The 21,053-nt window shown below is 34.0% G+C and overlaps 1 protein-coding gene across 1 annotated transcript; it reads right to left on the bottom strand.

Moving 5' to 3' along the window:
• Nucleotides 1-3,140: 3,140 nt before the first annotated feature.
• On the bottom strand, nucleotides 3,141-17,956 carry CYLC2 (cylicin 2). Its single transcript, XM_036331483.1, has 7 exons — nucleotides 17,940-17,956; nucleotides 10,810-10,850; nucleotides 9,212-9,333; nucleotides 7,350-7,605; nucleotides 6,616-7,292; nucleotides 6,387-6,561; nucleotides 3,141-3,223 (listed from the first exon to the last, which is right to left on the bottom strand). The coding sequence occupies exons 1-7, from the start codon at nucleotides 17,954-17,956 to the stop codon at nucleotides 3,141-3,143; spliced, it is 1,371 nt and encodes a 456-aa protein (XP_036187376.1).
• Nucleotides 17,957-21,053: the final 3,097 nt, after the last annotated feature.

The following is a 21,053-nucleotide window of genomic DNA, read 5'->3' on the forward strand; positions in this document are numbered from 1 at the left end:
GGTGAACCCTGTGAAAGGGTTGTGCGACCCACAAGTTGAGAACCGCTGATCTAGAGTTTTAGACAACCAATCAGGTCTGCTGCTTAGTGTTATGCATGAAGAAAAGGTTTGCAAATAACTATAAGAGAATTATACATACTTTTAGAAAAATATGTTAATTCTCATTTTTGGAAGATTTTAAATTGTTTTATTATAACATTTTATTTTAATGGCCAAAAGCCTATATGTCATATGAGTTGTAATATTATTTTCTTTAATCATTTCCAGATATTTATAAATCAAATTCATAACCCAATTTGATTAATAAAATAGAGCTTTGGGGAAAAAAAGTCAACATCCTTTGCCATAGAGTTCAGGTCCAAACTGATGAGTAAAGTCATTTTTTAGGGGCTCCTACTAGCCTTACAGAAGAATTGAGAACCTTAGATGAGAAATCAGAACTACATGTGAAGACTCAAAAAACTTCACCAGTACTTTTAACCTGGATTTTGAAGAAGATAAAATTCTTAATTGTTCTTAAGTGGTGGGAAATAACAGAAAATTTACTTACTTATGCTGGTTTGTAAATAGGAAGATTATAAAGCTGGATAATATAACTTCCAAGGTGAACTATTTGAGATGGAGAATCCTTGTCAAATAAAATTGGGCCGTATCCGTATGTGATAAATAGCAATTTCAGAATTAGTCTTATGGATAATACTCTGTGAGCTTTATTTCCTTTCAAATGTTAAAAAAATAACTCTTGTTTCTGAGCTGAAAAGGAAACAATTTGAGAATATTTTAAGTCTGTAAAGTTCAGGAGGATACCCATTTCCATATTGTTTACCTGTCTTACTCTGTGAGCACTCCAGCTTCAAATTTACTAGTATATCTAATTCTATACCACATTATAGAAATAAAACTACTTATCTCAGTCCAAGTAAGTCATTATTTTCACTAAGTCCTCCAAACTGTATTTATTCATTTATCTGACATAAGATTAATGTGTATGTACTACATGTTTGAAATAGTTCTGTAAACTTAAGACATAACAGTAAATTAGTCACATAATTATCCCCCAGGTAGAGCTTTTATTCTTTTGGGGGAGACAGGAAAAATGCAATGATGACTTAGATTAGACAGATAGGTAGTTGGTGATAAATTAGGTTAGAGATTATATAGATAAATAGATTCAGACAGGCAGGCAGACTGTGGTTGTATAGGTTGCATAGAAGAATAAAACATGTTAGAGAATAGAAGTGGCTGGGTAATAGGGAAATAAACAGAGAGAGAATAGGCAGTGAAAGATGTCTGGATCAAAATAGACCACATACCTCAGTGTAAAATTCAAAGTCATAAAACTCCTAGAAGAAAACATAGTAGCAAGTCTAAGTGACCTTGGTTTGAGTGATGACTTTTTAGTTACAACACCTAAGGCAAATCCATGCAAGAAAGAACTGATAAACAAGACAAAGACAGTCTCTTCAACAAATGGTGTTGGGAAAATTGGACAGATACATGCAAAAAAATGAAACTAGACCACCAACTTACACCGTACACAAAAATAAACTCAAAATGGATAAAGGACTTAAACATAAGATGGGAAACCATAAAAATATTAGAAGAATCCACAGGCAGCAAAATCTCAGATGTATGCCGAAGCAATTTCTTCACTAATATAGCTCCTAGGGCAGTGGAAACTAAAGAGAAAATAAAGAAATGGGACTACATCAAAATAAAAAGCTTTTGCACAGCAAAAGAAACCATCAACAAAACAACAAAAAAGCCCACTGCATGGGAGAACATATTTGCCAATGTTATCACTGATAAAGGCTTAATCTCCAGCATTTACAGGGAACTCATACAACTTAACAGGAAGATAAACAACCCAATCAAAAAATGGGCAACGGACCTAAGTAGATACTTTTCGAAAGAAGACAGAAGGAAGGCCAAGAGGCATATGAAAACATGCTCCAAGTCACTATATTCCGAGAGATGCAAATCAAAATGACAATGCGGTACCATCTCACACCTGTCAGAATGGCTATCATCAACATATCAACAAATGGCAAGTGCTGACAAGGATGTGGATAAAAAGGAACCCTCGTGCACTGCTGGTGGGAATGCAGACTGGTGCAGCCACTGTGGAGAACAGTATGGAGTTTCCTCAAAAAAAACTAAAAATGGAACTCCCATTTGACCCAGTGATCTCACTTCTAGGAATATATCCCAAGAAATTAGGAACACCAATCAGAAAGCATATATGCACCCCCATGTTCATAGCAGCACAATTTATCATAATTAAGATTTGGAAACAGCCTAAGTGCCCATCAGTAGATGAATGGATTAAAAAGACTGTGGTACATCTACACAATGGAATACTACGCTGCAGTAAAAAAGAAGGAATTCTTACCATTTACAACAGCATGGATGGAACAGGAGAGCATTATGCTAAGTGAAATAAGCCAGTCAGAGAAAGATAAATATCACATGGTATCACTCATTTATGGAATATAATGAACAACATAAACTGATGAACAAAAACAGAGAAAGCATCGAACAGACCATCAAACCTCAGTGGGAAGATAGAGGAGGGTGGGGGTAAGGGGGAGAGATCAACCAAAGGACTTGTATGCATGCATATAAGCCTAACCAATGGACACAGACACCAGGGGGGTGAGGGCATGAGTAGGGGGTGGGGGGCAATGGGGGATAAGGACACAAATGTAATACCTTAATCAGGAAAGAAAAAAAATTTAAAAAATAACAGCTCTACCCTAAATAGTTAACAATATTGTAATAACTATGTATGGTGCAAGGTGGGTACTTGAATTATAGGAGGGAACACTTTTCAAACTCTACATCCTGGGAGCGGCGTAGCTAGGACAGTCTGTATGTCTATCTGCTGTGCTATACACTTGAAACTAATATAAAACAATGTTAAATGCAAACTAATCAAAACAGAAAACTTATCTTTAAGTTTATTTTTAAAATTACATTTGACATACAATATAACATTAGTTTCAGTTGTACAGTATAGCAATTAGATATTGATATGCCTTATGAAGTGATCACACATAAGTCTAGTACCTACCAGACACCATACATAGTTACAGTATCACTAACTATATTCCCTATGCTGAGTGTTACAATCCCATGACTTATTTTATAACCAGTAATTTGTACTTGTTTCCTTCCTTTTCAACTGCACTGTCTTTCCAAGATAAACCATCTGGCCCTAAAACTAAAAAAGAAAAAAAAAAAGAAAAGAAAAAAAGACTTCAGTAAAGTTTGATACGTGAAAGACTATCTAGAGCAGTGGTTCTCAACCTTGGCTATACATTAGAATCACCTGGGAATCTTTTTAAAATCCTGATTTCTGGGCCTCATCCTCCAGAAATTCTGTTTCTTTGTTATTGGGTGGGGCCACAACATTAGTAACAAAGAAACAGAATTTCGGGAGGATGAGGTCCAGAAATCCGTATTTTAAAAAGATTCCCAGATGATTCTAATGTGCAGCCAAGGTTAAGAACCACTGATCTAGAGAATAAAGACAAGCCACAGACTGGGAGAAAATATTTACAAAAATATTTCTGATAAAGGACTATATCCATAGAACTCTTAAAACTCAACAATAAGTAAACAAATAATCTGATTAAAAAACAAGCCAAAGGCATTAACAGACAACTCACCAAAGAAGATACACTGATGGCAAATAAGCATATGAAAAGATGTTCCACATTTTATGTCATCAGGGAAATGCAATTCAAAACAACAAGGAGATACTACTACACACCTATTAGAATGGTCAATATCCAAAACACTGACACCACCAAATTCTAGGGAGGGTGTAGCGCAACAAGAACCCTCAGCCATTGCTAGTGGTAATACAAAATGGTATAACCACTGTAAAAGACAGTTTGGAAATTTCTTTTGTATGGTGTGTATGTTTGTATGCATGTGTGTATATTTGTGTATGTATGTATATATGTGTGTATATATTTGTATGTAGTTTTTACATACAAAAAGCTGTACATATTTAACATACACAATTGATGACTTGATGAGTTTGGAAATAAATATATACCTGTGAAACATTCCCTCCAATCTATGCCATAAATATACCTGTATCCTCCATTTAGGCTGCTTTTGGTGTTTCCAAGTAAGATAATGGCCGATTGCACTTCTAGTTTGGAAGTGGTAGAAATGGAATGAAGTATAACAATTCAGATATTTTGGAGGTAGTCAAGTAGGACTTACTAAAAGATAAGCAGAGTGAAGAAAAAATAATAATTATGAATGGCCCACCAATTTTGGATTGAGTCACAAGTTTGATGTTAGTTTCATTTACTGAGCTGGTGAAAACTTGGGGGAAACCAGGCTTTGATGGAGGGGTATTGTCTCTTTGTGACAGGTTAATTTTGAGATGGCTTGGGAGACAGTCGGATAGTTGCCTTAATTTCACATTTGGACATACAAATTTGGAGCTGAGTGGATAAGTCAGTGCTGGCTTTAAAATAGGATTCGACAGCATAGGAATGGTGTATGAAGAGAAAGGAATGGATGGAATAACTTAGAGAAATATATACAGAGAAAAGAGAAGAGGGGCTACAATAAAAAAACAATGCTATTGGAATTGGGTACACAGAAGTTCTGGGTGACTAGTGCATTTCAGTAGAATGGTAAAGGGAGAAACTCAATTGTTTTTTCACTGAGTTACACTTTAATCTGAAATATGACTTTTGAATATCATGTTAGAGAATAACCTTAAGGGCTTTTTTTTTTTTTTTTTTTTTCATAGAGAGAGATAAAGGAGATTTCAAATGATTCCCTAAATCCTCAGGGAGGTGCTCACATTTCCATAGAAGGTTGAAAATCTGAATATAGAATTGTATTATAAGCAGATGGAGAATGAATAGTTTCCTGCAAAAGGTAAAGAACAGTGGGGCAGGATTTGACTCTGTTTTTACAGCTCTGACAGCTGACTCTGTCAATCAGCAAGGTAGGGCCTTGTGGGGAACCATGAGATACAATAGTCATTAATTCTTGGTAGTTGATGCAGCGGGACAGGGACTGAGGCTTAAAGAGCAGGCAAAACCATTATACCTCACGAAAGCTAGCTTTGGAGAGTATGTGGGATAGGAGTCCCTTTCTATCTAAGGGGTTGCATTTGTTGTTGCTTTTTATTTTTCTTCACGTTAATAGGACTTATGGTCACAAGAGAGTTTAATATTGTTATGAAGATATAAAGTTAACATCTAAATAATATGTAGATATTTCCCCCATTAGACTCTATTCTGCTTAATTTGGTTTTCTATACACATTTAGCAATTTATCAGTAATTTATTTAATATACCTCCTTTAAATCTATTCACATTGGTAATTTGTACAATAATGATGTCATTTCTTCTTTAAATGGAGATCATTTGGCCACCATTTTCCATTTAAAAAGAAAAACACCTCATGATAAGTAATTGTTGAAGTTATCATATAACATTGGCCAGTTTTCTCCCTCATGAAAAATAATTCTACTTTTCTTAACCTTCCCATGAGCACTCTAAAATTTTCATTTATTGGTGTTTTCACCAAATTTTTCTAATACTCAAAAAGCCTAACCTTGATAAAATTCTAGTTCAAAACCTAGCCAGCAGATTACAGGATTTATAAAAATGGTATCAATTTACACCTATAAATTAGATCTTTTATTTAATTTCAGTTTGCTTAAAATAAAATAAAATAAAATAAAATAAAATAAAATAAAATAAAATAAAATAAACTTACCAAATGTGTTTACTTGGCTTGGAAGTGGAACATTCAACATTCATGAACCTGGTTGTGGATATTTATACTTCAGAGACGGTGATATAGTTTCACAAGAAAGAAATTTTTTTCTTTTTTTTTTTTTTGAAGAATGCTACCTTTAATTTATATTTATATTTATTTGAAAGTAGACACTCTGAAATTTGACTTTCTCTTATGTTACCTATGATTCTTAATTGAAACTGCGGATATGACTTCAAACTGTTTGAATCTTTGAGTTCAATATCTTCATTCTTGAATGTATCAAAGCCTTCATCGATTTTTTTCTTTTGCATATTCATACAATATCATTAACTTCTACATCTTCACTTGTATGTTATTCGAATCTTTCTAGGTATCTTTCATTTAAGCCTTCATATCCCCAAATTCAGCATAAGCATCCTTCAATGAATCACCTATTAAGTTTTTCTTAACATCTTTCTTACACTTTATGAAGATTTTCTGAGTCTTTCTTTGTATTGTTCTTCACCCCATTTTAAAGGTATTTGATTAAATATTCAAACCGCTCCCTCTTCATAAATTCAGTTTCATATTACTAAACTGTTTCAGTAAATATGCTTTTGAATGATTATCCAGGGCCTACTTGCCCTTCTTTCCCTCCTTTTTTGCATCAGCAGATTCTGTCTCAGTCTCTCCCTTGGCATCTTTCTCGCCTTCTTTGCCTTCTTTGCCTTCTTTCTTGCTTTCTTTCTTGCTTTCTTTCTTGCTTTCTTTCTTGCTTTCTTTCTTTCTATCTTTCTTGCCTTCTTTCTTGCCTTCTTTCTTGCTGCTTTTTTTGTCTTTTGATTCATCCTCTTTGTCATTGGATATCTTTGCATCTGTTGTTTCATCTCCAGTTTCTTCAGTTGGCTCCTTGTGCTTCTTTGAACCCCTATCTTTTTTGGAACCTCTCTTCAGCAATTCTTTTTCCTCTCCTGGTTCTTCAACTACTAACTCCTTGTCTTTCTGTGTACCTTTCTTTTCTTTTTTTGAACCTTTCTTCACTTCTCCTTTTTCCTCTTCTGATTCTGCATCTGACACCTTGCCCTTCTTTGCACCTTTCCCTTTTTTAAAACCTTTCTTCAGTTCTCCTTTTACCTCTTCTGACTCTGCATCTGACCCCTTGTCCTTCTGAATACCTTTCTTTTCTTTTTTTGAACCTTTCTTCACTTCTCCTTTTTCCTCTTCTGATTCTGCATCTGACATCTTGCCCTTCTTTGCACCTTTCCCTTTTTTTAAACCTTTCTTCAGTTCTCCTTTTACCTCTTCTGATTCTGCATCTGACCCCTTGTCCTTCTTTGAACCTTTCTTTTCTTTTTTTGAACCTTTCTTCACTTCTCCTTTTTCCTCCACTGATTCTGCATCTGACACCTTGCCCTTCTTTGCACCTTGCCTTTTTTTTAAACCTTTCTTCAGTTCTCCTTTTTCCTCTTCTGATTCTGCATCTGACCCCCTGCCCTCCTTTGAGCCTTTCTTATCTTTTTTTGAATCTTTCTTTATGTCTCCCTTTTCAGCTTCTGATTCTGTAGTTGAGTCCTTGATCTTTATTGACCTTCTATTTTTTTTGATACCTGGTGTTTTTGTTTCTAAAGGCTTGTCTTTTTTTGAATCTTTCCTAGTTATTTTGGGCTCATGTGAAACTGCGGATTCAGTTTCTGACTCTGATGCATCCTTCTTGTCTTTAGCTGCTGCCACCTCTGGGCCACGAGTTGGAGGCCGTCGCCTGGCAGCTAAATAGACAGATGGTCTTTCCGAAATTAGCATTAAAGAACGGTGCATCCATAATGGTCGTTGAGAACCTCCCTTTAATTTGTCTTCATCAGGTTTCTGCAGTATTGGTTAGAATAATGATAAATAGCTTATATTAGTTTCACAGCCTTTATAACCAGATACCAAATACATTTAACTTCAATCATGAAAAAACTTTAGATCTTAGTGAGTATCAGATAAGTTGTAGATTTTATAGTTTGTTCTCCGTTTATAATTTCATTATTTTTTGAATGGGTAGTCATGTCTCATTTTGGATCTAATTTCAATGTAGAGTATCTTTATAACTCCTGCAAGGTTGTAAGTTAAAAGTGGTACAGACCTTCACTCACTAATGACATACTAGATCCTCTCTTTACAAGCAGGAGAGGGCATGTTTGTTCTTTGACTCTGTGTTTATGAGATATTTTAAATATCTTGCCTAGCCTCCATTTTGAGGTTAACTCAGAAACTAAATATTTTTTAATACCTAATAGTTTTGTTTTCAGACAGATCATGATCTCTGTTGTTACCTTCAGGGTCTCTAGAATTTACAGTGCTAACTGTGCTTAACAGTAAAAGCCTGACATGCCTCCTACATGGCAAGATAAAAATTGAGTATCATCAGATAGGAAACTGCAACAATGAAAGCTGTACCATGCAGCGCACATTCATTTGTTCAGAATGGTGCATTTTGTTTTCAACTTGTAACCAAATATTTGCAAAAGCTTAATTGCAAAAGAAATGGAAGGAATGCTAACAAACACTGGAAAAATAAATTGAATAAAGGAAGAAAAGAAAACAAACACAGAAGAAACCTGGATCACTGTAGCTTGGATACATTTCCTAAAATAAACAAGAATTGATGATATATTTATCTTGTAAAAATTTTCTGTCAACATTTTTATATTCCATGATGACTCCGGAAACCTTATGAAATATTTATGTTCCAAAATTCAGAATCCTGAATTCTATATTACAGGAAATGAGGAAACATTGAAACGTCATCATAGTATAATGATTCTGAGGGAATCTTTCCAGCGGGGTAGTATTTTCTGAATGTTCATACTAATTGTAGCAGGATATACAGATTTCTGTCATTTTGGATACCTGTTTTCTGTAATGTAGGTTTACTGAACAAATGACTAATATGGAATAAGGGGGAACTTTTTTAGATTAAATTCTAATAAATATATCCACTGTCTCCAAATAGAATTTGAATTACATTTAACTATATTGTGTAATGACATCTAAAAGACACATGTGAGTTTAATTGAATTGAAATGTAAAATTTAGTTCCTTAGTTACCCTACCCCAGTGGTCGGCAAACTCATTAGTCAACAGAGCCAAATATCAACAGTACAACGATTGAAATTTCTTTTGAGAGCCAAATTTTTTAAACTTAAACTATATAGGTAGGTACATTGTTATTAACTTAATTAAGGTACTCGTAAGGCTTAGGAAGAGCCACACTCAAGGGGCCAAAGAGTCGCATGTGGCTTGTGAGCCGCAGTTTGCCGACCACGGCCTAGTCTATTTGAAGTATTAAGTAGCCACAAAGGAAGGTAAATATATAAAATATTTCCATCATCACATAAATCTCATTAGCCAGTGATGATCTGTAAGAGGTATTACTCTACATGCTTTCACAAGGTTATCATTAGGGATACTTTTTTTAAATACTCACTAAAGCTGCCTTGTCTTGTAGTTGGGAAGGTCTTGATCTCACTTTTTTTCCTGGCCGCTGTGGTTTGGGAAATGCCAGGGAAAAGTGTTGCTGATTCCATGATTTTTTGCTTAATTCACTGACTAAAATAAGAAAGCATTAAACATACACTTTAGAATAAATAGCATTTCATTAAAACTAATATGACATTAAGATATTACATTTCATGTGAATGGAGAAACAAATAATTAAAATAATGTCTTCATTTATTTGATAGTGTTTGAAATCCTCCACTATTAATATGAGAAAATAAAATTTATTTTTCTATTTTTCCCACTTTTACAGAAAACTATGTAAAATAACGATTGTGAAACTACAGTAAGATAAATGGAAAGAAACCATTTTACTACTTTCTTTTAGTCTTCTAGTACAGTCTAGATTTTGACTTTATATTCTTTTAGTTAGAGCACAATTCTTCTGAGAACAGAAAACATGGTAACTACTTCTGTATCCTTCAAAGTAATTAGTGCAGTACCTGTTATAAAATGTTCAGGAAATACATGATTGAATCTAAATGCTAATGCTTTAGATCAGCAATTTTCAACTGGTGTGCCAAAGCAGGCACAATAGTGCGCTGCAAGAATTTTTAAAACATGCAATACCTGACTATATAGTCAGGGGCACTGACCTCTTTTTCCTTAGATTGCCAAATAAAAATATGACAACAGCCAACATAACAGCCGTCATTTGGTATGAATGAATGAAAACTAAACCTTTTTTTGGTCAGATCAGCAAACAATATATTATATAAGCAATGAGATGAAAATGGTTGAGAATCACTGCTTTAGATCTCCTTAGTAATCATTTTCCAAACTACAAAAGTAAATTTTATTATACCCTAAAACTGCATTGTTATAGGGGGCATATTAATGAAGAAATTGACAAATAAAGACTACCTGCAGTATTGTGACTGGGAGGATAAAGTCACCTGCAAACTATAATAGAAATAGTTAAAGGTTACCAATGAGATAAGAGAGATAGCCTCACTGTATTTGAATATGTGCAGCAATATTATGTGTAAGTGAAAATAGACTTGTCCTGTGAATCTCCTAAAGACAGAAGCAGGATCAGTGAGAAAATATATAGAATGAAAGGCATAATTAAGATCAATATATGAGGAAAAAGCACTTGATGTAAGAAGTCTTCCAACACAAGGTTGACTGGCTTTGTCAATTAATGAATTTTTTGTCAATTTTAACCCTAATAAAATCTATCAAAAATGTAGTAGAAGACATTTCTGACATGAGTGAAAACTTGTTTATTCAGTTTTCTACACTGCCTTGTAATTGTGAGATTATCTGATTAAATGATTTCTAATATGTAAATCTATCCACCTTCATATTGTTATACATATTTGCTTAATCTACTTTGGATTTAGGACAAAATATCTTTAGAAGGTATTCAGGGAGCCTTTGAAAAAGGTGCTTGGGGATAAAAAGTTAATTTTTAATAATATTCCATGACAGCTATTGCTTTATCACTTTGAATGGAGGATAATTCCTTATGCCTAAATTAATCATACATGTTTTTAAATATATATATATTAAACTTTTTCTTACCTGGGATGTAATTATCATATGACCCATAGTTTAGTTTTTGGCTATTAAAATAAGAGGGAAAGATTTCAGTTAATTTATAGAAAAATCACTCTATTTTATGGTCATTATTATGCTTAAACACTTGTCTCCACCAACTAGAGAAATACTTTGCATTCTCAGATCTCTGTTATTAGGTAAGATTATTTGATCCCAGAAAAACAGTGATGAGAATTTTTTTTTTTTTTTTGGACAAACTTCAACAGAGCTAAAACAACAGGAATAAAGCATAAGGGAAAAAAAACCTATCAACTTTTCATATATAAACTACAGACATTTTTAAAATTGTGAAACCATCATTGAATTCGTTTTCTCACCTCATGCTCCAAAATTCCTTGCAATTGAATTTTAACTTAGACAGAACTTTGAAAACACTATGCTTAAGTAAAATCAGCTCCTCGTAACATCTTCAGAACTGACCTAAATCAAGATCATTCAATGTGTATGTGTCCGTGAATGTGTGTGTGCGCATGTGTGTGAGTCATTGTGCACCACAGTATTGACCTGGATTTTGATTTTTCGTCCTCTAAAAAAATCTGAGAAAATTATGTTGCAAAGTATTTTACATTTATAAGTTTCCATTTATTATAGTACTATATGAGCATATGTCTAAAAAAACGATATTTGTAGTCTAATTTTAATATATTTGTAATGGAGGCAAACATTTTTATTTATCAGATAAATATTATTCTACATCTTCCCATCATACTATAGGAATGGAGTCATTGTTGATTATGAGTGGGTATGGTCTTACACAAACACACATGCACATGCATGCTTACTTTGTTTTTAAGTTTCTTGATAATAACTACATTAAAACTCTAGCTCCCAGCATAAAACCTGTCACATTTCAAAACTCATTCTTTAAAAATGTTGAATAAAGTAATTAAATACAATTTAGGATGTATTGACTAATTATCTGGTCTGATTGGGGGGGGGTTGTTTGTTTGCTTTTTTAGTTTTGTTGCTTTTTTAGTTTTGTTTCTTTTTTATCTGAGGACATGAATTAAAACTACTTGCCCCTCTATATCTGAATCTCTAGGTTTGGATCTAACCAATGTATACTTATACAATGCTGAATAAATTTTGAAGTCCAAACATGGTTATGAACTTCTCTTCTCTGAAAGAGGAACTATTTCAGGTTTATGAAATAATATTATTAAATTTGATATTTAAAAATATACATAGGCATTGTCCATTAATTCCCTGTATAATATATAGGACATATTCTTTAGTCACCAAGAACTTGAATTAAAAATCAATAACAAAAAATATATAGAAAATATACAGAAATTGGATACAGTAAAGAAGACTGAATAGAAGAAAATTTGATTCATCTGGAATATGGTGTTAGAGGAGAGCTTTTACAGATCCCTTGGACTGCCAAAAAGACAATCAAGTGAGTCCTAGAGCAAATGAAGCTTAAAACCATTGCAGAAGTTTACTGTCTGACATGTAAGGTTGATTTAATATATATATATATATATATATATATATATATATATATATATATATATATATAAAATGTAATATGTATATAATATATATAATGTAATATGTATATAATATATATATTATGTAATATGTATATTATATATATTATGTAATATGTATATAATATTACATATATTATATATATTATATATTATACATATATATATATCAACCATTGCAATCATTCTAACAAACAAGAATTTATTTGATTATCTCAAGACATGTAGAATAATTTTTGAAATAAAAAGTAAAATTTCCATTCATAATCAAAAACTCTAAGAAAACTAGGAATAGCAGGCATCTTCCTTAAGTGGATAAAATGTGTTCAGATAATACTATTAAAATAAAATTGAATGGTGGAATATTGACTGTTTTTCCTCTATAGATCAGAAACAAGGCAAGGATGCCTACTGCTATTCAACATTGTAATCCAGACCCTATTTTGTTTCATAAGGTAATAAAAGCATCAAAATTGGAGATGAATAAGTAATATTATTTTTATTTACAAAAGACATGATTGAGTAAATAGACTATACAATCACATCTACAAATATTTTTAGAGCTCTTATGGCAATGTAATCTATACTAATAATAGAGGAATATGCATATTGATTGGGACACCCTCATGCAATGACTGAACAGCAGGCTACTTGGGGCGACCAGGCTGGCAGGGGCAGGCAGTGAGGGGTGACCAAACGACCGAACAGCAGGCTGCATGGGGTGACAGGCTGGCAGGGGGGCAGTGAGGGGTGACCAGGCTAGCCGCGGGGGAAGTTAGGGGTGATTAGGCTGGCAGGCAGAGGCAGTTAGGGGTGATCAGGCCGGCAGGCAGAGGTGGTTAGGAGCCAGCAATCCCGGATTGTGAGAGGGATGTCCGACTGCCAGTTTAGGCCCGATCCCATTGGGCCTAAACCGGCAGTCAGACATCCCCCGAGGGTTCCCGGATTGGAGAGGGTGCAGGCTGGGATGAGGGAACGTCCCCTGCCTTTCACGAATTTTGTGCATCGTGCCTCCAGTAAAATTATATGATACTAGGGGCCCGATGCATGAAATCTGTGCAAGAGTAGGCCTTCTTTCCCCGGGTGCCGGCACCGGCTTCCCTCTGGCACCCGGGACCCGGGCTTCCCTCGCAGCCCCAGCTTCGTCCAGTCTAATTAGCATATTACACTTTTCTTATTATAAACAAGGACTAATTATATAAACTGCATCTCTATAACTAGAGAAATGGCAAGATATAAATACAAGAAAACAATACAATTTGCAATAACTTAAAGATATTTAGAGATAAGTTTATTGAAATATATGTAAGACCTGTATAGGAAAAATAATTTTTTTTCCCTCAGGGACAAATATATTCTGATTAGAAGATCCCCTTTATACTCACTAGAACAAGTAAAATAAAAGATTAATTATACCAACTGTCAGCAACTCTGTAAGCATCTGACATATTCATCATTGGTGGTAGGTATAAAAATGGTACAACTTTTCAATACCATTTGATATTTTTAAAGTTCAACTTACACATGTTCTATGTATGATTTAGTATTTCCATTAGTAGTTTACCCATGAGGTCTACAAAAAGAATTGGACAAAATATGGGTAGCAGCTTTATTCATAATGACCTAAAACTAGAGTAACCCTAATATTCATCAATTGGAGAATGCATAAACTGTGATATGTTCATGTAATGAAATACTTCCTAGCAATCTAAGGGAATGGATTACTGATATATGCAAACATGGCAACATGGATGAATCCAAAAGTAACATTTTACTCAGAGAAAATATCAGAAACATAAAAGTATATACTATATGATTTAATTTCTATGATTTTAAGAATAGGAAATACTGTTTCTGGTAACATAACAGCTATCTGTGGGAGAAGGGCAGAGTGGATTGATGGGAAACAGGCACAATTTAACCTAATGGTGTGGTGGAAAATTTATATTTCTTAAGATAGGGTTAGTGACAATTCAGTAAATTTAGATCACTTTCATTTTTAATGAGAAGAGCTTATAGGATGCCCAAATAACAATTACTCAAATACTTTAGTGTAAATTTACAGATGCAATATGCAATTAAATCAGTTCAATCTTTTTGAACTAGAGAGCATTTTCCTACTTTTTCCTTTAAGTCTGGTTCTTCTGGTGGCAGCATCTCTCCCTTGCTTCCCTGGGACATTCAAGAAAATTTCTAGAACCAGAATGCATTTAGATGCATTTTTTGAAGTTTGTTATTAAAAATAACTTAGTGTATCTTTTTATTTTGAAATCATTTTTATATAAATATATATTTATTTGCACCCTTTAAAAACAAGGCCCTCATGATTTTGAAGATGGTCAAATTTAATTACTTGCTCCAAAAAAGAAGAAAAAAATGCAGCAATTATGTCAATACAACTAGTTCTTGAATTAAGGTCTCTGGACATATATAAGGAAACAAATATGGAATGGCATGCATAAGCCACAAATCTGCCTTCATTTCAGGTCCACACATTTAATCATTTCAAGATGCCTCAGTACCTGTGAGCTTTTGTAAGTAATGAATGTATTCATTGTCAGCTTTCTCAAATGTACTATGTTCATGACTTAGGATGGGAATCTAAATTTTGGTTTTCCTAAGTAAATAGTTGAGATCCCAAAGTAGGAGACATGAGGAACTTTATCATTTACTAATGAAAACAGTTTTTTTAAGGAGTAAACATTTAATTAACCACCTTTGTTTTTGTTTTTAGTCTGAAAAATGTCAATCTAAGTACAACATACACCTATATTTACTCTTGCCTTTGAGGATATCTCTGTATAGTTTCAAAAAGTGTGTAATAAATTCAAAGGACAAGGGCTTTCATTAATGTGATATTTTCTGCAGTTTCATTTGAAATGGTCACAATATATATCTGAATATCCCAGGATATCTTGCCAGCAGGATTTGGACTTTTAGATTCTGCAATAACTGTGTGGCAACTAAGGTTGTAAAGGTCTTGGCAGGAAGTTTTCCACGGACTGACTGGGGCCTAAGGTACTCTTCTTGTGTTTGCTAGAGGGGTCTCTACATAAAGGCCAAGGTCAGTTGCCACATTACTATCGTCTTGCTGAGAGATGACTGTGTGATATGGTGGAATTTCCTTTCGTTTCCTAACATTTTCTAGTGCAGTGTTTCTCAACCTGGATTTAGTTTGAATGCCCTTCTCCAGGGGATGTTTTACAAGGTGAGATATCTTTGGTTATAATTATGTGTAGGTTTGTGTTCGTGCTCCCTTGCATGCTGATCCTGGCATCTAGTTGGTAGAGACCAGGGATGCTGCTAAATGTCTTAAAATATACAGGGCAACTCCCACTCCCAGTTCTCAACACCAATAAAGAATTATCCTGCCTAACATGTCAATAGCTCCAAGGTTTACAAACCTTCTATATCAAGGTGAGTCCCTAGGTCAAGATAGTAAGGCAAGTCATTACTAGTGCAGTTCAATGGAGAAAAAGATAAAATGTATAGTGGATATGAGATCTGGAAGCTAACACTGGAAATTTAAAAAGTTTTTCTCCATATCTGATCCCAAATATTTATGAAAACCTTTCCCATGTCCTTCATAAGTCTTAGACCTACAATTTAATATTAGGAATGGAAGGATTGAGTTGACTGACATACCTGAGTTAGAAGCAAAGGCCATAAGGGGTGAAGCCATTGAGTGGGGTTGTTAGATTTGGACAAATAAAAATATTAAAGTGGAATAGAGGGGAGGGGGGAGCTGAGCTCAAAGAAGAGAATTTTCTTTATCAACTGCAGCTACAGGGCAATAACACATGTTAAGTCTAAACTTAAGGTCCTGTCATTGTTAGAATTCAGAGGAAAGAAAAAGTCAAAAATTATTTTCTGCATTTCATCCTTTCTGTTAAATGAATTGGAAGTTACTAATTGAACCCAATGAAATATGAATTTTTATTAAGGGTTTTGTGTGCACTTCATTTGCTAACAATCAGGCCATTTGTTTATGAGTTTAACCACTTTTCTTCTACAATCGTGCAAAAGTTTTGAGATGCACCAGAAAAATAAAATAAAGAAATCACCATAAAACCAAAAATAATGTTTAGCCATGCGGTGAAGTTCTTTTAAAGCCATACAATGAACATGATAATAGTAATGTCATCAATATATTATTATGCTTAAACACTTTAAACTAATTACAATAGTTCTGTCATGTTATATACCCTAACATAGATTACTGTGTAATAGTCAACAATTCTAAAGTGATTATGACAAATACACTCAAACCTTTTACTGTAGTGTGTTCTTTATGTTGTAATGAAGTAGGCACCAGTGCCAAGGGGAAGCCTGTTTTGTTTATTAGTATTTATTTTTTTAAGATTTGTGCTTTATCTTTCCATTAAGAGAACTGTCCAAAGAAAACTATTCTTTATATTTTAGAGTTCATGCCATTGCCTTAGTTTAATGTCTTCACAGTAAAAAATAAAAAAATACATAATTAAAAGGTTTTCTTCCCCTATCTCATTGTATTTATTTATTTATTTATTTTTTAAACATTTTAATCATCTTTATTTATTTATTTATTTTTTGTTTGTTTGTTTTTGTTAATCCTCACCCGGGGATATTTTTCCATTGATTTTTTAGAGAAATAGGAGAAGGAGAGACAGAGAGAAACATCGATGTGAGAGAAACACATCAATTGGTTGCCTCCTGCAGGAGCCCTGACCAGAGCCCCAGGCCAGGAAGGAGCCTACAACCAAAGTACATGCCCTTGACTGGAATCAAACCCAAGACCCTTTGTTCTGCAGGCTGATACTCTATCCACTGAGCCAAACCGGCTAGGGCGCCCCTATCTCATTTTAACACAAAATAAATTAGGCATCAGGAAATAACTACAATCAAACTTCCCATTCTGGATTATCTTCTTTCATTGCAAACTACTTTAGTATACTCAGTATTTCTCAGTAGAGACACAATTTGCATTTAGATGGTATTCTTTGGGCTGCCCCACTTATTAGCAAAGGTTTGGTACCCATGACCCAGGCCAGTGATCAGCAAACTCATTAGTCAACAAAGCCAAATATCAACAGTACTTCTTCAAAATATTACTTCGACCCAGGCCGAAAACTGACTTCTGCGCATGGGCCACGAAGTTTCAAACACACTGTATGTGCGCGCGCACACGTGTTATTTTGTGGAAGAGCCACACTCAAGGGGCCAAAGAGCCGCATGTGGCTCGCGAGCCGCAGTTTGTCGACCACTGACCCAGGCTTTCTACAGGTCAGCAGCACTTTCCAGTCACTGTGATATATTTTAATTCCCATAAATTTCCAAATGACCCCTAAGGAGTCTTATGTTCCAAAATACAATGACAAAAAATGAAGTAAGAATCACATTGAAAAAGATTTATCTAAAGCCATGTCTCTACTTTACTGAAGTGAATGAACTAGTTAAGTCTTAGATCAAAGCAACCTATAATGTTGCTTGAGAATGTGTCTTGTTTATCAATGGCATGATAATAATGTAACAAACATCTCTTTACACTAAAAGAGAATAAATGTAAAGCTAACTAGAGCATTTTAATTATTTTAAAACATAAAATTTGAAAAGAGGACTTACAATCTTGGTACAGACATTATCCCCACCTATCATTTGCCAGGACCTAAGCACTGTAAGTCCAAATTAGTGATGTTGAGAGGTGACATCATAAAGAGGCCAAGAACACTAGTAGTTAAAGGGGAAAAACAAAAGCATCCACTTTTATGTTTTTGTTTGTTTGTTTGTTTTTATTGCTTAAAGTATTACAAAGGGTATTACATATGTGTCCTTTTTTCCCCCCCGCCCTTGACAGTTTTAATAGTCTCTAATATTCAGTCTAAGATTGGTATTTACTCTCACTCGTTATTACTGACTAAATAACTACTGATAGTTTAAAAATAACCCATTGATTTAACATCTTAAAAAAATACTTGTTTCAATTTTTCATGTAGTTTTAACTAACTGATATAACAAAAGAATGAAGCTCAGTATTTATCTGTTAAAATCAGTTGCAACCTTATCTTCCCTGAAATCCATGTGACTCTTGTTAAATCCTTTGCATAACTTTATATGGCTTTTTCCCATCTTAAACGTAATGGGTTGCTCAAGATACAAAATTTTTTAAAAGGCTGGATGCCTATTAAAATTACCTACATACAGATCTGAGTTAGATAATTTTACTCCACCCACCATTCCACCCCACCAATAGATGGAAAAAATTACTATACAGAGTAGTATTTGACACATTGCCATTATCTAAGCTCTCTTTGGGGGAATTTCAAGTAATTTTTTTTTCGTAAGGAATACACTAAGTCAAAATATCCAAAGTTACAGGAAATGTTGGAGTTAAATTGCATTTTTAATAAACATTGACCTTTTAAAATATTAGTGTTAGAACTTCAGAAAATGTTTCAATTCACAAGATATCATATGGTCATTAATTTCACTAATCAGCATGAAAAATATATGGCTGAGTCAAAAAGTGAGGCAGAGATTTCAATAGAAACACCATCAATTTCTCATAGTTTCTGGATGTTACTAAATTTCTAAAGAATGTGTTTGGGCTCTCTGCAGATTGATTCTTTGAATTGCCAGTTGTTGAATCTTTACACTATTGGTTACTATTAATCCAGGTTAGTAAACATCTCTCTTTTATTTTAATTAAAAAAAAAATAAGATGAAGATGACATTTTATCAAATATATTTAAAATATCTACAACTGTATTAGTCTGCTCAGGCTGCCATAATAAAATATCACAGACTGATGGCTTAAACAACAGGCTGATTTTCTCATAGTTAATGATAAAAGTGCCAAAATTTTTTTAATTTTATTGCGAGCTTTTTCCCTAACTTGTAGATGATTGCCTTCTACCCATACTTTCATATGGCCCTTTTCCACTTGGTTTATAAGAATACAAGGAATATTAGGGAATTAACACTATAATTTTTTAATTTTGTTAATTATTGTTTGGCATAAAGAGATATGAAATTCAAGTCTGTTTCTTTAAACATAGAAATCTGCGGATAGAATTACAAAGGCATCCTTATTCCAAGATTTAACAACTCTGTCCTCTCTTCTGGTTTAAACTCAAGATCTCTCTATTTATATATAGATAATAGATAGCGAGATGACTGACTGATTGATTGATAGATAGATATACAGGGTGTCTACCAAAAATGTATACACATTTTGAATAATTATAAAGGCAGCGTTTATTAAAATATATTTCATTTTCAAAATGTAACAGAATCAGCTTTTAGAATGTGTATACATTTTGGGGGACACTGTTATATATAAGCCAATCATATGAGTATACTTTTAAATTTTAAATTAACTCAGAGAATAGACTGATGGTTGCCAGAGGGGAGGGTAGTTAGGGACTGGGTAAATAGTGAAGGGATTAAGAATTACAAATTGGTAGTTTACAGAATAGTCACGGAGATGTAAAGTGCAGCATATGGAATATAGTCAACAATATTGTAATAACTGTATGGTGCCAGATGGGGACTAGAAATATCAGGGGAAACACTTTGTAATGTATATGATTATCTAACCATTTTGCTATACATCTGACACTAATACAAAATAATATTGAATATAAACTGTAATTGAAAAATAAAATTCAAAAATAAATTAACTCACCATCCTCTTTCCTCTGGCCATCATCATACCATTGTCTATGTCCATGGACTATGCATATATGTTCTTTGGCTAATCCCTTCACCTTCTTTCATCCAGTCCCCTGCACTCCTCCCCTTTGATATCTGTCAGATTGTTCCACATATCCATGCCTCTAGTTTTATTTTGTTCATCAGGGTTATTTTTTCATGAGAGTCCACATATAAGTAAGCCCCTATGGTATATGTCTTCCTCTGACTAGCTTATTTTACTTAGCATAATACTCTCCAGGTCCATCCATGATGTGCAAAAGGTAAGATTTCCTTCTTTTTTTCTTACAGCCACATAGTATACCATTGTGTAGTAAATGTTCCACAGTTTATACTACACACACACATTCATCTACTGATGGGCACTCGGGCCGTTTCCAGATGTTGGCTACTGTAAATAACACTGCTGTGAACATAGGGGCGCATATATTCTTTCAAATTGGTGCTTCAGTTTCTTGGGATATATTCCCAGAAGTGGGGCTGCTGGGTCAAATGATAATTCCATGGGAGGGGTGGGTGTGAGGTGGAAGGGTCAATGGGAAAAAAACAAAGGGGACGTCGGTAATACTTTCAGCAGTAAATACAAAGCTTTTAAAAATGGCAGTTCCATAATTATATTTTGAGGAAACTCTCACAGTATTTTCCACAATAACTGTACCAGTCTGCATTTGCACCAATAGTGTACTAAGGACCGTTTTCTCCACATCCTGGCCAGCACTTCTTGTTTATTGATTTATTAATGGTAGCCATTCTGGCAGGTGTGATGTGCTATTACATAATGGTTTTAATTTGCATTTTTCTGATTAGTAGTGACGATGAGCATTTTTTCATATGTCTCTTAGCCATCTGTATGTCCTCTTGAAAAAGGGCCTATTCAGGTCTGTTGCCCATTCTTTTAATTGGATTGTTTGTCTTCCAATTATTCAGCTGTGTAAATTCTTTATATATTTTGGAGATTAACCCTTTATCAGATGTATCATTGGTGAATATGTTCTCCCATACAGTGAGTTCCCTTTTCATTTTGTT

This window comes from Myotis myotis, unplaced genomic scaffold (assembly GCF_014108235.1).
Source record: "Myotis myotis isolate mMyoMyo1 unplaced genomic scaffold, mMyoMyo1.p scaffold_m19_p_12, whole genome shotgun sequence".
Lineage (NCBI taxonomy): Eukaryota > Metazoa > Chordata > Mammalia > Chiroptera > Vespertilionidae > Myotis > Myotis myotis.

Coding starts and splice junctions, on each gene's coding strand:
- CYLC2 (XM_036331483.1), bottom strand. Junction 6,562..6,615: donor CTGGAGATGAAACAACAGAT/GCAAAGATATCC, acceptor AAAAGCAGCAAG/AAAGAAGGCAAGAAAGAAGG. Junction 3,224..6,386: donor AAAAAAGGAGGGAAAGAAGG/GCAAGTAGGCCC, acceptor TTTCTTTTTTAG/TTTTAGGGCCAGATGGTTTA.